Below are 17,329 nucleotides of genomic sequence, written 5' to 3'. Positions count from 1 at the left end.
TTTGCATTATTTCAGACCATTTTCCAAAGTATACTTTTATTCTTTACTTTAATTTTCACATTTTGAAAACAATTGCCAACTTCACATTGAGGTGCCCAGATTTCTCAGGTGCCCACTCGTCCTGTATCCGATAGGTGAAGTGGTAGGAAGGAACAGTGGGACGAAGACAAATGCAGATGAAAGTTTGATATAGCTGCTGAAGTGGCCGTGAGTGTATATCTGCTTTGTATAACTATCATTTATTTATAAAAATGGGTCCCGACCCACTGTTTGGGAAACAGTGGTGTAACCAGATGTAACAGTAATGTTGTGTGTTGTCTCTTCAGACGCTGCCCACTCCACCACACCTTAGCCCACCTCAGCCATGGCTGACAACATCCAGGCTGCTGCCTGTGGGCGTGAATCACCACAGGCTGCCAAGAGAATGAGACTGGACACTGACCATGTGAGTTTGTTTCACTATTTAAAAAACGTTTTGAAGATTTTTGAAAAACGTTGAATGAATACAATAGAGTAATTTTTACAATATAATGACATGCCCAAAATAGGGATGCCATGTTGAAAGTGGATGAAAAAGCAAGTTATACATTCATGTTTAAAATGTGGGACCAAACAGACATGGCCTCGTGCCACCCCTTGTGATCTTTGGTGCCATACTGTTTAGTCCATTGAAGTCCAGGAAGTACTGACATTCACCTCTGTGATATCACATGGGTGGAAAACGTATTGAAAATGAATAACCCCTCCCCCCTCAAAACACACCACCAACATAACAATTTATTATGTCCTCAACTTAATTAAAACTGGATTTGGGTGCAAAATCTGTGAACTTTCCCTTTAAGCCATTAAAACCGGGAAAGTATCAGTGTCATTTTAGATTTTAGCTACTGTATATTATACATAGCACATTGATTGGCTATTAATTTTTTAAAGCAAACATTTTTAACTCAAATATTTCACAAATTCTTTTCAGATAGTCAGTCGGCTTGAAAAAGCTTGAGCACCACTGATATAGCAACATAGGTTTTTCAAAAAACTTTTGAAAGGATTTAGATTTTTTTTTAAATCGGCCTCAGGTCTACTTTGCGTTTAAAATCTTGATTTTATCAACTAACTGGCTGTGCGCAGCGGAGGAGCAGTGGAGCCTGTCATCAGGGGGCGGGCCGAGTGTGTGTGTGTGTGTGTGTGTGTGTGTGTGTGTGTGTGTGTGTGTGTGTGTGTGTGTGTGTGTGTGTGTGTGTGTGTGTGTGTGTGTGTCGAGACACGAGAGGAGAAACCCAGGCAGCCCAATTAAAACACTCGCCCCAAAACACACTCGCCCCTATGTTTTTCGCCGACCGAGGCCGCCAGATATACCCGGGGCGAGTGTTTTTGGACGAGGCGTTCTTGTGAACAAGCAGTGAATTAAATCACGTGTCGCCGGTGGAATACAAGTCGGAAAGAAAATAATCAGGAGCTCAACAACATATAAGAGGATATACATGAGCTATCTGTGCTAGCTGCAAAGTGTGCATATTTAAGCAAGTATTTTAAAACAGTGAAAGCTACCGAGGAAAAAGAAAAAAAAAGTGATAAACACCCGCCACGACTCAAACTAACGACCACGTTGTGAATAATTATAAACAAACAACCTCCTGGTGCTTCCAAGTTGGGGGGTAATTTGACCAAAACCGAAGGTATTGAAGAGGAGAATGTTATGGTCATCAGAGATCAGAGGATCTAGCAGCTGCCAATCTGATAATGTTCGGTAAAACATAAATCGGTAAAATCAGGCAAAAATAAGAATTAAATAACATAACCCTAACCTAACCCGAATCCTAACCCTAAAACCGAAATAAAGTAACCAAAAACTGGAAAAAAACGAACCCAATCCGCCCAGAACCGCACAAAAATTTCGCGCGCGCGTGCATGAGCTGCCATACCCTAGCTTTTGCTGAACTGACGCCACTGGACAATATGACATTTCACATGGATAGTTTCAAAGCCACCATTACCAGATCAGCAACATTATTCACAGTTGTTTATTTGTCTGATAATAAATCTCCCTCTGGATGTTGCCGTTGCACCTCAGGAGGATGGCACCAGTGCACCTCTACTACCCTCACTGGATGCTAAGATGTTTGAGGAACCCAACCATCCCACCATGGTGTTAGAGGGCCTGAACAGGCTGCGCCTCAACAGTGCCTTGTGTGACTTGATCCTGTGCTGTGAGGGACAGGAGTTCCCCTGCCATCGTTACGTACTGGCCTCCTTCAGCCCTTACTTTGAGGTAAATACACACAACATTTATTGTCCTGCTGTTGTTAAGCGAATGACATTAAATTTTGCATTTGCTTACATGTGAACAGAAGATCATTTAATTGTTGACACAATGTAAATAAGAAACCAGTGGTTCTCATTGTTGGGTCCGGGGAGCCCACAGGGGTCCTTGACGAGTTGCAGGTCTGTAACTCAGAGACTTAACAAAAGGACCCATTACTGGTCCATTTGGTTCCATTTGTACAGTCCGTGAGTTAAAATAACACAATATGTTATAGCATAAATGCAGGAGGGGCGAGATCCAAATGTGGCAGTGGCGTGCGCCGCGGCGGCCGCCGCGTCCGCCAGGACCGCCACGGCGGGTGGCGGCCGTCGTGGCGGCCGCCACAACCGCCGTCACGACCGCCACGGCGGGTGGCGGCCGTCGTGGCGGCCGCCACAACCGCCGTGGCAACCGCCGCGTCCGCCAGATCCTCCGCCATAACCGCCGCCTCCGCCGCGTCCGCCAGATCTTCCGCCATAACCGCCGCCTCCGCCGCCGGCGCCGCGTCCGCCAGATTTTCCGCCATAACCGCCGCGTCCGCCAGATCCTCCGCCATAACCGCCGCCTCCGCTGCGTCCGCCAGATCTTCCACCATAACCGCCGCCTCCGCCGCCGGCGCCGCGTCCGCCAGATCTTCCGCCATAACCGCCGCCTCCGCCGTGCCCGCCAGATCCTCCCCCGCCCTTCTGGCACGAGTGCCAAGCAAGCCTCTGCCAGCCTCCACAGCCCCTGGTCCCGACCAGACAGAGCATGCAGTTTTTTATCCGTGCGTAATTACGCACGTGTTCTGCTCTCCCCCCCCCTCTACACCGATAACTCTTTGCCCAAAATAGCCGATCTCCAAGCTCACACTCCGCGCATATAGTCAATAAGATGGTTATTATTATTCATATTATTATTAGAATGACAAACTGATGCCCCGTTGAAATTATATCAAAACAAATGTCTGTCTGTCTGTCTGTCTGTGGGTAAGTCTATCTATCTATCTATCTATCTATCTATCTATCTATCTATCTATCTATCTATCTATCTATCTATCTATCTATCTATCTATCTATCTATCTTTGAAGAATTACATTTCTCTCTATGAAGCGATATCAAGCGAAAATAATACTTCGTATTTGGAAGGTTTTCTGGCAGACATCTTTTTGTGTGTGTGTGCGCTTGCCACCGTGATGGAGTGTCTGTCTGTCTGTCTGTCTGTCTGTCTGTCTGTCTGTCCAATCCAAAACAGCGTGTGTGTGTGTGTGTGTGTGTGTGTGTGTGTGTGTGTGTGTGTGTGTGTGTGTGTGTGTGTGTGTGTGTGTGTGTGTGTGTGTGTGTGTGTGTGTGTGTGTGTGTGTGTGTATGCGCGAGCGTGCGTGCGTGCGATGCGAAGCGTTGAAAGCTTGTAGCCTAGATCTGCTATTTGCACATAGCCGAGGTATAAAATAGGGCTAAAGTGGTTAATGTATGTTTCATAATATCGTAATTACGCACGTGTTCTGCTCCCCCCCCCCTCTACACCGATAACTCTTTGCCCAAAATAGCCGATCTCCAAGCTCACACTCCGCGCATATAGTCAATAAGATGGTTATTATTCTTCATATTATTATTAGAATGACAAACTGATGCCCCGTTGAAATGATATCAAAACAAATGTCTGTCTGTTTTTCTGTCTGTCTGTCTGTGGGTAAGTCTATCTATCTATCTATCTATCTATCTATCTATCTATCTATCTATCTATCTATCTGTCAAGAATTACATTTCTCTCTAAGCGATATCAAGCGAAAATAAAACTTCGTATTTGGAAGGTTTTCTGGCCAACATCTGCTTGTGTGCGTGCGCTCACCACCGTGATGGAGTGTCTGTCTGTCTGTCTGTCTGTCTATCTGTCTGTCTGTCTGTCTGTCTGTCTGTCCAATCCAAAACAGCGTGTGTGTGTGTGTGTGTGTGTGTGTGTGTGTGTGTGTGTGTGTGTGTGTGTGTGTGTGTGTGTGTGTGTGTGTGTGTGTGTGTGTGTGTGTGTGTGTGTGTGTGTGTGTGTGTGTGTGTGTGCGTGCGATGCGAAGCGTTGAAAGCTTGTAGCCTAGATCTGCTATTTGCACGTAGCCCGTTGGTTCTCAAAGTGGGGTCCGGGGCCCCCAGGGGTACTTGAGGGGGTTCCAGGGGGTACCCAGCTAAATGATGGATAGGAACCAAATGGACCCTTATGGGTCTGTAACTCTGAGAGTGTACAAATGGAACCAAATGGACCCGTTACACTCTCAGAGTTAAATTAACATTGATTTTACAATATAAATTGGGGTCCCAGAGATGGAAATGCCATTAAATGGGGGTCCGTAGCCCTAATGCATGTCAAACTGGGGGTCCTTAAAATTAAAATGGTTGAGAATCACTGCTATAGAGCCGTAAAAATCTTCTCTTATAGGGGTCCCTGGCATATCTTTTCAAATGGGGGTCTGCGGGCTATTAAGTGTCAATTTGGGGGTCCTTGACATGAGAAAGTTTGAGAACCACTGACGTAGCCTACTGTTGAATACTCCCATGATGAATGCCTGCTGCTCGCTTTCTGAGTGTTGATTTAATGAAGTGCCTAACTAATATAACAGAATTGATCTAGTAATATTTGGATTATTACTATCAGCTACATCCATCTTGCAACATTGACCAAAAATGTGACGTGGAAAGGACTGGACTATGTTTTGCCAAGACTGTATTTTATTTCATACTGAAAGCTACGAGCCAAGTCAAAGAGTGTTTAACACCGATATAGAAAATGTACATGGTTGATGAAACATCATTTGTAATTATTGGATTTTTGGGGGGGGTTTATTTGAATGTCATACCAATGGCATGATTTTTATTTGTGTAAAGTCCTTGTTATCCATAGATTTTTTATTTAGATTTGATAGAGTGTTATTGTGCTGTGCTGGTTTTGTATAATGTACATCGAGTGATCCCACGCTTACAATGTGACTTTGGTAAATGAATCATCGTTTCATGTCAATATGGATACATGTGTACATCTCATTTGCTGTTGTGCTATTAGGCTGTATTTTCCAATGCATGTCTACAAAAAAAATGTGTGTTGTGTATTTGAAATAATATTAAATATTTTCAATGTATCTGTTGTCAGTGTTAAGATTAATACGATGATTATTAATGAACAGGTACATTAAATTAACCACTATATAGTCAGATTCTCTCTCTCTCTCTCTGTCTCTCTCTGAGTATCCATAAAAGTACGTATAGCCTATCTTATGCAGATGATGATTATTATTATATCCAAAGTGGTGTCCCGCCCCCCCCCCCCCCCCCATAAAAAGAATAATAATCATAATATTAATAGTGATAATTGTCATAAGGGTAATAATAATAATAATAACAATAATAACATATATTAATAATAAAATAGCATGACATATATATGAATAACAACAATAATAATAATAATAATAATAATAATAATAATAATAATAATAATAATAATAATAATAATAATAATAAAGACAGCTGGAATTTAACTCATTTACTTAAGTAGGCTATACTGTACTTAAGTAGCTTTAGAGGTATTTGTACTTTAATTGAGCTATTTCCAATTCTTTTACTTCGACTCCACTACAGCTCAGAGGCAAATAATGTAGTTTTACTACCACTACAATTATTTGAAAAATGTAGTTACTAGTTACTTGTCAGACATATATTACGATATTATGAAACATGCATTAACCACTTTAGCCCTATTTTATACCTAGGCTATGTGCAAATAGCAGATCTAGGCTACAAGCTTTCAACGCTTCGCATCGCACGCACGCACGCTCGCGCATACGCACACACACACACACACACACACACACACACACACACACACACACACACACACACACACACACACACACACACACACACACACACACACACACACACACGCGCTGTTTTGGATTGGACAGACAGACAGACAGACAGACAGACAGACAGACAGACAGACACTCCATCACGGTGGTGAGCGCACGCACACAAGCAGATGTCGGCCAGAAAACCTTCCAAATACGAAGTTTTATTTTCGCTTGATATCGCTTCATAGAGAGAAATGTAATTATTGACAGATAGATAGATAGATAGATAGATAGATAGATAGATAGACTTACAGACAGACAGACAGACAGACAGACAGACAGACAGAGTTACGTGCGTAATTACGCGCAAGACAGAGAGATGCTTTCAAAAACAGCAGATCTACAAGCTCATAGCATGGGATTCGACTGACTTACATTAACCACTTTAGCCCTATTTTATACCTAGGCTATGTGCAAATAGCAGATCTAGGCTACAAGCTTTCAACGCTTCGCATCGCACGCACGCACGCTCGCGCATACGCACACACACACACACACACACACACACACACACACACACACACACACACACACACACACACACACACACACACACACACACACACACGCTGTTTTGGATTGGACAGACAGACAGACAGACAGACAGACAGACAGACAGACAGACAGACAGACACTCCATCACGGTGGTGAGCGCACGCACACAAGCAGATGTCGGCCAGAAAACCTTCCAAATACGAAGTTTTATTTTTGCTTGATATCGCTTCATAGAGAGAAATGTAATTCTTGACAGATAGATAGATAGATAGATAGATAGATAGATAGATAGATAGATAGATAGATAGATAGATAGACTTACCCACAGACAGACAGACAGACAGACAGACAGACAGACAGACAGACAGACACTCCATCACGGTGGTGAGCGCACGCACACAAGCAGATGTCGGCCAGAAAACCTTCCAAATACGAAGTTTTATTTTCGCTTGATATCGCTTCATAGAGAGAAATGTAATTCTTGACAGACAGATAGATAGATAGATAGATAGATAGATAGATAGACTTACCCACAGACAGACAGACAGACAGACAGAGTTACGTGCGTAATTACGCGCAAGACAGAGAGATGCTTTCAAAAACAGCAGATCTACAAGCTCATAGCATGGGATTCGACTGACTTGTTAGTCTCATTTGTAGAGGAAAGATGTCTGTCTGTGTGTGCGCGCACACACACACACACACACACACACACACACACACACACACACACACACACACACACACACACACACACGGTTATTGGATGGATATTTTATTTTTGGGGTGCTTTGTAACTCTATTTCGGTTAATTCAGTTAATTTACCTTGCCCCTATATGCACCAACAACAAATACAATTATAGCATTATAATGTCTTTAATGTAATGTCGGCATTGCATCTCCACAGGCACAGACTCCACAGCGGGAGAAAAAAAAGGCAGGCTATACTGCGCTGCGCTGCGCTGCGCTGCTTAAATTTTTTTTTTTAAATTAAAAAATCTGGCCAATCTGAACTGGGGGTGCACAAAGTCTAACCTGCGGGGGGCATTGCCCCCCAATGCCCCCCCATAGGGCCGACACTGTAGATAGATAGATAGATAGATAGATAGATAGATAGATAGATAGATAGATAGACTTACAGACAGACAGACAGACAGACAGACAGACAGACCACCTTGCAGCGTGAGGCGTTGTGAGCTTGGAGATCGGCTATTTTCACGGGGCATCATTCGAGAAGGCTTTCTGTCCGTCAGACATTCACTGTTTGTCATTCTAATAATAATATGAATAATAATAACCATCTTATTGACTATATGCACTGTTTGTCATTCTAATAATAATATGAATAATAATAACCATCTTATTGACTATATGCGCGGAGTGTGAGCTTGGAGATCGGCTATTTTGGGCAAAGAGTTATCGGTGTAGAGGGGGGGGGGGAGAGCAGAACACGTGCGTAATTACGCACGGAAAAAACTTCTTGCTCTGTCTGCGGAGGCTGGCAGAGGCTTGCTTGGCACTCGTGCCAGAAGGGCGGGGGAGGATCTGGCGGGCACAGCGGAGGCGGCCGGCGGCGGTGGCGGAAGTTCTGGCGGACGCGGCGGCGGTGGCGGAAGTTCTGGCGGACGCGGCGGTTATGGCGGAAAATCTGGCGGACGCGGCGCCGGTGGCGGAAGTTCTGGCGGACGCGGCGGTTATGGCGGAAAATCTGGCGGACGCGGCGCCGGTGGCGGAAGTTCTGGCGGACGCGGCGCCGGTGGCGGAGGCGGCGGTTATGGCGGGGGATCTGGCGGACGCGGCGGAGGCGGCGGTTATGGCGGGGGATCTGGCGGACGCGGCGGTTGCCACGGCGGTTGTGGCGGCCGCCACGAAGGCCGCCACCCGCCGTGGCGGTCGTGGTGGATGCGGCGGCCGCCGCGGCGCACAACTGGCTGCATGCGGCCCCCACCTTCACTTAATGGGCCCGCATGTTAATAGCGGAACACTGGTATATTATTATACGATACGATACGATACGATAATACTTTATTGTCAGTTTGCACTGAAATTTGTCTTGCGACCCAGAAACAGCCATGTATGCAACATATAACAGTACACACATTTGACATGACACAAGAAAACAACAAAATACAGATACATACATAAAGACATGCAAAGACAAGAGCAATGTCCACCACTCAGCCTACCCCTGGCTTATAACTCCTGATTAAGCCTCAATGTCGTCTGATGGACAAAGGACCTCTTCAGTTTGACCTTATTGTATGTAGGAACACTGTATCTCCTTCCTGAAGGCAGCAACCTATATTCTCCATACAAAGCATGGCTAGTGTTTGAAGTGATATTCCTTGCCAACCTTATCATACTGTTATCATACGTAGATGTATAGAGCCTCTGAAGTGGTTGTCCAACAATCTTTGAACAAATGTTCACTTGTTGCAGCAGTTGTGACTTTAAAGCTACAGACAGACATCCATACCAGGTGGTACTACAGTACTGCAGGACACTCATAATAACAGAAGTGAAAAACAAAAGAAGAATCTGTCTACTAGCACCAAAAGATCTCAGACGGCGAAGGAAATAGACTCTTTGTTTTGTCTTCTTACCCACTGATTCAATCTGGTCTTTCCATGACAAAAGGTGGTCTATTACTACTCCTAGGTATGTATACGAACATACCTGGTTGATCTGTTCACTATGAATAGTAATAGGGGATCTGTGTATCTCTAGTGGGGCACCAAAAACAATCTCTTCTGTCTTTTTTGTGTTAATGATAAGAGCGTTGTTATCACTCCATTCCACCACCTTATTTACTCTGTGTTGGTGCAGTCCAGGATCACTGGAACTATCCAAAAGAGAAATCAAAACTGTATCATCAGAGTACTTTAGAATGTATTGGTCTGGCTTGTCAGTGCGACATTCAGGCAGACATTTCTCAGTACTACAGCTGTCAGTATAAAGGGTGAACAATACAGCTGAGCTTACACAACCCTGGGGAGCACCAACATTAGTGGTTAATGCTGAGGAGAGGGTTTTGTTCACTTTCACCCTCTGTACTCTGTTAGTAAGGAAGGAAGCATACCAGTGAATTAAGTATGGATTCAGTTCCAACTGTACCATCTTTGACACCAGAATATCAGACTGTATTGTATTGAAGGCTGAAGAGAAGTCTAAGAACAGCACCCTTGCATGATTCTTATTAGACTTATCTAGGTGTTTTGTAATGAAGTGGACCAGTGTGACAACCGCATCCTCTGTACCGCAACCTTTCTTATAAGCAAACTGACAGGGGTCAAATTTGTCTTTAGTTATACTCACAAGATGTTGCAACAGTATTCTTTCCAGTGATTTCATGGTCACTGAAGTAAGAGCTATGGGTCTATAATCCTTATGTTCTTTTGGACATTGGATTTTGGGTAATGGTTTTATGTGTGAGGTTTTCCAACACAGAGGAATTATATGTGTGTCTACAGAGGTTTGAAATATTGGTTGCCACACAGGAGCCAACTCGGATGCAAAGTTTTTGAGGAGAAAAGCACTGCACTCGTCCGGCCCATTAGCTTTCCTTGTGTTAGTACACCGAAACACTTTCCTGACATCCTCTTCAGTGATGATAATTCTGTCTGAGGGGGCAGGTGTTACAGCCTTAAGTATTTCAGTGCACTTAGAGGAATCGCCCAATGATTCGAATCTGGCATAGAAAGTATTTAGGTCATTGGCAAAGCCAAGTTCATTGTCTGTCACAATAGGTTTGGTTGGGGCTGACATTCCTGTCATGGATTTCATAGTATCCCACGCCTTTTTGTGATTTTTAGCTTTGAACGCATCCTCTAGGTGCTGTCTATGTGCCAATTTTGCCTGCCTCATTTTTGTTTTTAGCTTATTTTCTGTCAATTTGAGTGCACCGAAATCTTTGCTTATGAAGGCTGTTTTCCTTTCATTTATTATATTCTTTATGTCCTTGGTCACATATGTTTTATTGTTCGGATAGATTTTAATTTCCTTTGTAGGAACAACCAGCTGTACACAAAAATTAATGTAATGATTTGTAACTGTGGTTATTTCGTCCAATGAACCATCTCTAAAAGTGATGATTTCAGCTGTTACAATTCCAAACATGCAAACATGACCTCTTTAATGACTTCAGTCTATGATAGTAGATAATAATAGTCTTTCACTGCCAGACTTATTTCTGGCTGCGTGCACCCACTGCCAGCGATTGTTCGATATTCTTACCTTTTGAAGTAGTCACAGAATATTTATCTTATATATCTTATCTTTAGTATGATCGATCCCCTGATGGTTGCTAATCACAGAGGGTTTCACTGTGCTTCCGCGGGGAAAATAAATGTCATCGCGACCTCCCGTTCGCTTTTATACGCCTTTGAAAATAACATGTCCCGGCCAAAAATACATAGTAAAAAAAAAGTACACAGGAGCCGAGATACAGGATTTTTAAATAATAAGTTAACCAGGAAGTGAATGGAGCAGTAAATCTTCGGATCGCGTTATCTCTGGTTCTGTGTGGGAAAAAAAAGGAAAAAAAACGGCTTTATGATGATGTCTGATAAGTCGAGAGAGTTAATGACTAGTATTAAAATGCTATTCTCTTTTTTATGTCCAATGTATTTGTAATAAAGTTAACATAAGTATAACTAAATAAATTTGAAATTAAATAGAAATGTAACTTTTCAGGATTCCTACTCAAAAAATAGCAAAAAAGAATATCTGGATTCCAATTCAAAAATAGCTAAATTAGCAGACCTACAAGCTCAAAACGCGTCGTACTGCGCCTCATTTTGAGCTTGTAGGTCGGCTATTTTTGCTACTTTTGTGTGACATAGAATGGCCTTAATTTACGAAAAAAGTCAACATACGGAGATAAGCGGTGTCTGCCCGACAGTATATGCAATGTGGCCCTTCTGGAGTGAGTGTGGAAATATAATGGCCCTCTCCATCATAAAAGTTGCCCACCCCCCTGTTATAGCGTAGATTGGGGTCCCAGAGATTAATTAAAGGTATAACTATGAACACTCCAAGCCAACCATTCACCTTTTCAATCTGCACAGGCCATGTTTACATCTGGCATGAAGGAAACCACACAGGAAAGGGTGACCATCAGCGGAGTGGAACCTCAGACCATTGGTTTGTTGGTGAGCTACGCCTACACATCAAAGGTGTCCATCTCCACGGCAAATGTGCAGGTAATGTTATGTTTTATCATGAACATTATTCATTGTCTCAGTTTTTTTCCTACATAACCTCGGTGCTTAATAAACGTTTTTGTTCATTTGGCCTAGGCTCTGCTGGCAGCATCAAACTTGTGGGACATCACGGCTGTTCGAGAGGCCTGCTGTGACTACTTGGGGCGTCGCATGGACACAAACAACTGTGTTGGTATTTACTGCTTCGCTGACGCGCACTCCTGTAAGATGTTGGAGAAACACAGCATGGATTACATCTTAGAACACTTCAGTGTCGTCTATCAGCAGGTCAGTGATTGAGGGATCATATGTTTGTTTGTCTGTTGTTGGCTCTATCTCCTACAACTTTGTTTTATTGCCATCGCTCAACCTTTTAACCACCACAACTTACCCAGACCTGGGTTGAAACTTTTAGTCATTGGTCAGTGATTATATAATATTATAATTAATATAACTAGACCATACCCGGTCGACGCATCCGAGGGGGGATATGCGCACAGGATCTGGCAACCCGGGAGGCGATGAAATGAAAAACGGGCTTCACAGTTGCGTTCGGATGGTAATGATCAATGGCTGTGTGCAAAATCAGAGCAATTGGTCCAGCCAGTGAGGAGAACCGGGTTGTGACACCACTACAGACGCACATAAACGCTAATAAGAAGCTGAGATTTGATGAAATTGAGAAACAGGCTTCACAGTTAAGTTCATATGGTAATGGTCAATGGCTGTGTGCAAAATCAGAGCAATTGGTCCAGCCACTGAGGAGAACCGGGTTGTGACACCACTACAGACGGACAGAGGTTACTAGAATTATAGTAGGATATTAATAAGCTACAGTCACAAGTCCATTTCACTGAACCAAACCATCTATCACCAATTAGTATTTCAGAGGAGTATGAAGTTTGGGAACTTGAACTATCAGCTAATGCCCCCCCCCACACACACACACACACACACGTGCACAGACATACTCTTGTGTTTTTCAAACATATTGTAACCACTTAAGCCCTATATTTCTCGTCCGATGAATAGACAAAATAGCCAATCTCTCGGCTGTTTTTAAATCCTTAAATTCTTGAGAACTGAAACGGTGAGCTAATCTACTTTATTTTTTTCTTCTACCCCTAGGAGGAGTTCCTCTCTCTCTCTATGGAAAGACTGACAAAGATTCTCACCAGTGACCATCTCAACGTGCCCAAGGAGGACATGGCGTTTGAGGCTGCCATGTTATGGTTAGACAAGGATCCTACCCGCAGGCAGAGCTTTGAAAAGGTCAGTTATCTCTTATAAAAGCCTCTGCGGACCAAACTGAGTTGTGCTGACTATTAGAGACAACGATGGGAGATCAGATTTAGAGACGTTTGGGGCTAAAAGGTGTTAACTGAAACCCCATGTGTTGTTCAGCGGAGTTCCTCAGGGCTCTATGCTAGTGAGTGCTTTCTGTTTTCAGCCTACATTAAATGTCTTTGCTGAAAATAGCTTGCGACGTGTTGTAACTTAAAGGGGAATTTTGGACCACGGTTTTCTTACCTTTTCTATGATGTTATGATATCCTAGGATGAATGGTACAGTAGAAAAAAATCGTAATTCCATTCCGGGTCCGTCTAAAACGTGCGCTAGACAAGATTTCAATCTATAGATTTCAATCTCGTCTAGCGAGACTACCGGTGGGGCACATTCAAGACAATCACAGTGCATAGTGTTCTGTCACTATGAACGTCAGATCTCTCACAAAAAAAAAAAAAAAAGCTATCAAAATATGCGATCTAGCGCATATTTTTAGCTGTGGCGGACCTGGGATGGAATTATGATTTTCTTTTCTACTGTACCATTCATCCTGGGATCAATGTCCCTTTAAGCTTGTCGATCTGCTATTTTCTACGAAGGTTCTCCCAGTATACAGATGCTGGGCTTTAAGTAAAGGTTGCTCCTGCATACACAGACTCTCTCTCTCTCTCTCTCTCACACACACACACACACACACACACACACACACACACACACACACACACACACACACACACACACACACACGCGCTTGCTCTCTGCCTCGCTCAATCTTTCTCTCCTATTTTTCTGGTTCGCGCTTAGCAAATGTGATAGAGCACGCAGACAGACAGACAGACAGACAGACAGCTCTGATTTGAGCAAGGCCAACCTTTGGGGCTTTAGGGTCGGATGGAACAACTCAGTCGCCTCAATAGCACCGACGTCTATGTACACACACCAAATGTACTACAAACGATTTCCGGCCACAGGCGCTTATCGACGGCTTGACATTGGTGTGTAGAGGCCTTTAGTGTCACGTTGCCAGACGATCAGAGGTTAACACCCGATAAGTCTGGGGACTTCTAAATGCATGACTATAAACTTACCTTTTTAACAAAGAGTTTTCTTAATTTTCTTGGGCCTTTTTTTTCCTTCTCTATGCCCTGATTTGACCTAGTTTTTCATTTGACCCTTTAGTCTAGTAGGGCCCCATGTAATTGTTTGGTTGCATTTGCTGTTTTTATTCCATGTTTTTAAACCCTGTATCACTTTGAGATTTTTAAAAATGTAAAGTGCGTTATAAATCAAATGTATTATTTATTATTATTAGTTGCTAGAACAGCAGTGCACGCTGTCCAAAACATGCTTGACATGATCTTACTGTATATATGGTACTTGCTGGTACTATGATGTTGTTCACCCAATAATATCCAGTTGGACTAGTAAATAACTAGGGTTCTATGTGCTCTGTAAGGTGCTAGAGCAGATCCGTCTGCCTCTCATCAGCCCGTCCTACCTCCACACTGTGAATGAGTCCCTGGAAGTGCTGAAAGAATACAAGGGCTGCCAGAGGTTCATCTCTGAGGCCAAGAAACGAGCCAAGACCCGGGGGAAGAACCAGGCCAAGCCCTGCGGTACGACACGCCCAGGCAGGACCACAGGTACCCTGCCTCACACATCCATGCAAATGGTGGTGCAAAATGAAAAAAAAAAATACATCAAGATCTTTTTTTATGTCTTCATTCAACCACTGGTTATCAAGGTGGTGTCCAGATAATAATGTGGGCTTTATAAATCATTGGCAAACTCTGATGGGGAGAGACGGCGCTCATCTCTAGAAATATGGACGAGTTTATCAAAATATTATGACCACCCAGAGTTGGGACCAGGAAGCAGAGTTGCAGTCCTACACGCTTCTTTGTGCTTCCACCAGAGCAGCCACCTACCCTACAAATCAGAGCAATTGAAACTACTTGACCCCCTAGGCATATGAAACCAAGGGTTCGAGGAGTTGTGCATAAAAACTTGGCACAGATCAAAACCAATGCAGTAGTGCCACAAAACAAAATTATTAAATGTGGACTTCTGAACATTAGATCTTTACGCTATAAAGGTGTATTGGTAAATGAAATCATATCAGACAATCATCTTGATCTACTTTATCTTACCGAAACATGGCTGGGTGAGCAAGAATACGTCTGTCTAAATACAGCCACCCCACCAAGTCACACAAATGCTCATATTCCTCGAGACACCGGCCAGATTGGAGGTGGAGTTGCAGCCATCTTCAACTCAAGTTTAATAGTCAGCCCCAGACCCAGGCTGACTTACAAAACGTTTGAAAGTCTGGTTCTCACTCTTTCACACCCAAGCTGGAAATCATAACAGCCTTTATTATTTGTTACAGTGTACCGCCCTCCTGGGGCCTACACTGAATTTCTATCTGAATTCTCAGAGTTTCTATCACGTCTAGTCCTAGACTCTGATAGAACCATTTAAAAAAACCTACCCACAAGTTCAACCATACCCTCGACCTTGTTTTGGTCTATGTTATTGAAATTGAACATCTCATAGTCTTCCCATATAATGAGAACATTTCCGACCACTTTTTGATTTTACATTAATTGATTACTCACCATTGGACAAAAATGTCTTTGGTAGAAATCTATCCGATAGTGCTGTGGGCAAATTTAAGGAAGCAATACCATCAGCCATCAACTCAGTATATTCCAACACAATGGAAAATCTCTATACTTATAGCCCCTCTCAGGTCAATCACCTTGTTGATAGTGTCGCAGGTGCCCTTCAGACAACGCTTGACTCTGTTGCTCCTTTAAGAAAGAGGGTAATAAGGCAACAGAGGCTAGCCCCATGGTATAACTCTGGAACTAAAGATCTCAAGCAAACGTCACGTAAGCTTGAAAGGATATGGCGTTCAACCAAACAGAAAGAATCCTGTATAGCCTGGCAGAACAGCTTTAAAATATATAAGAAGGCTCTCTGCAATGCCAGAGCCACCTATTATTCATCCTTAATAGAGGAAAACAAAAACAACCATGGGTTCCTGTTTGACACTCTAGCCAAGTTAACAAAAAGTCATGACTCTACTGATCCACGTATTCCTATATCCCTTAGCAGCAATGATTTCATGATTTGTTTCACTATCAGAGATAGTATTGATAACCTACTACTCTCAGCCCCTACTGGACCACCCTCGGATGTAGTATCCTCAGAAGTGGCTGTACGACAGTGTATATTTGGACAGTTCTCTCCGGTCGAGCTCTCAAATTTACTTTAATGGTCACATCTTCCAAACCAATGACCTGTCTCTTGGATCCAGTCCCAACTAGATTACTTAAAGAGGTCCTGACCCCGGTTGGTGCATCCCTACTCGATATTATCAATATGTCTCTGGTGACGGGCTACGTACAGTACCACAGTCCTTTAAGGTAGCTGTCATCAAACCTTTCCTCAAGAAGCCTACTCTCGACTCAGGCATTTTGGCTAACTATAGACATATATCGAACCTTCCATTTCTCTCTAAATCCTTGAGAAAGCAGTCGCCAAGCAGTTATGTGACTTTTTATATAACAACAAGCTATTTGAAGCTTTTCTTTCAGGATTCAGAGCACACCATAGCACTGAGACGGCATTGGTGAAAGTTACAAATGACCTCCTGATTGCATCAGATAACAGCCTTCTCTCTGTACTGGTTTTGTTGGACCTCAGTGCTGCATTTGATACTATTGATCACCATATTTTGTTGCAGAGACTAGAGCATTTGGTTGGCATTAAGGGTGCTGCACTGAACTGGTTTGAGTCTTATCTGTCTGACAGATTTCAGTTTGTAAGCGTTAAGGATACACCTTCATTACGTGAAAAGGTTAAATACGGAGTCCCACAAGGCTCTGTACTTGGACCAATACTATTTACTCTATATATGCTTCCTTTAGGTGAGATCATTAGGAAACACTCTATACATTTCCACTGTTATGCAGATGGTACACAATTATATCTATCGATGAAGCCAGATAAAACAGATCAACTGGCTAAACTTCAAGCATGTCTTATAGACATCAAGAGTTGGATGACCCGTAATTACCTACTCCTCAACTCGGACAAAACTGAAGTTATTGTACTTGCCCTAAGCACCTCAGAGATAAATTAGCCGATGAGAATTTTA

General features: G+C 43.1%; 1 protein-coding gene across 1 annotated transcript in view; it reads left to right on the top strand.

Annotated features, from left to right (window-relative positions):
- LOC311043169 (kelch-like protein 21) overlaps window positions 1-17,329 on the top strand; it is a gene marked incomplete at its 3' end in the record, with an annotated part of 33,980 nt that overhangs the window by 1,905 nt on the left and 14,746 nt on the right. The window contains exons 2-7 of the mRNA XM_084054353.1: window positions 327-445; window positions 2,075-2,269; window positions 11,743-11,877; window positions 11,974-12,165; window positions 13,006-13,149; window positions 14,621-14,807. Of these exons, the coding sequence (XP_083910479.1) occupies window positions 365-445; window positions 2,075-2,269; window positions 11,743-11,877; window positions 11,974-12,165; window positions 13,006-13,149; window positions 14,621-14,807 (934 nt within the window). The 5' untranslated portion in view covers window positions 327-364. The remainder of the gene's footprint in view (window positions 1-326; window positions 446-2,074; window positions 2,270-11,742; window positions 11,878-11,973; window positions 12,166-13,005; window positions 13,150-14,620; window positions 14,808-17,329) is intronic.

Source organism: Gymnoscopelus microlampas (assembly GCF_963454915.1).
Source record: "Gymnoscopelus microlampas genome assembly, chromosome: 4".
NCBI lineage: Eukaryota > Metazoa > Chordata > Actinopteri > Myctophiformes > Myctophidae > Gymnoscopelus > Gymnoscopelus microlampas.
Note: the sequence above shows the minus strand (reverse complement) of the source record. Positions and strands in the feature narration are given on the sequence as shown.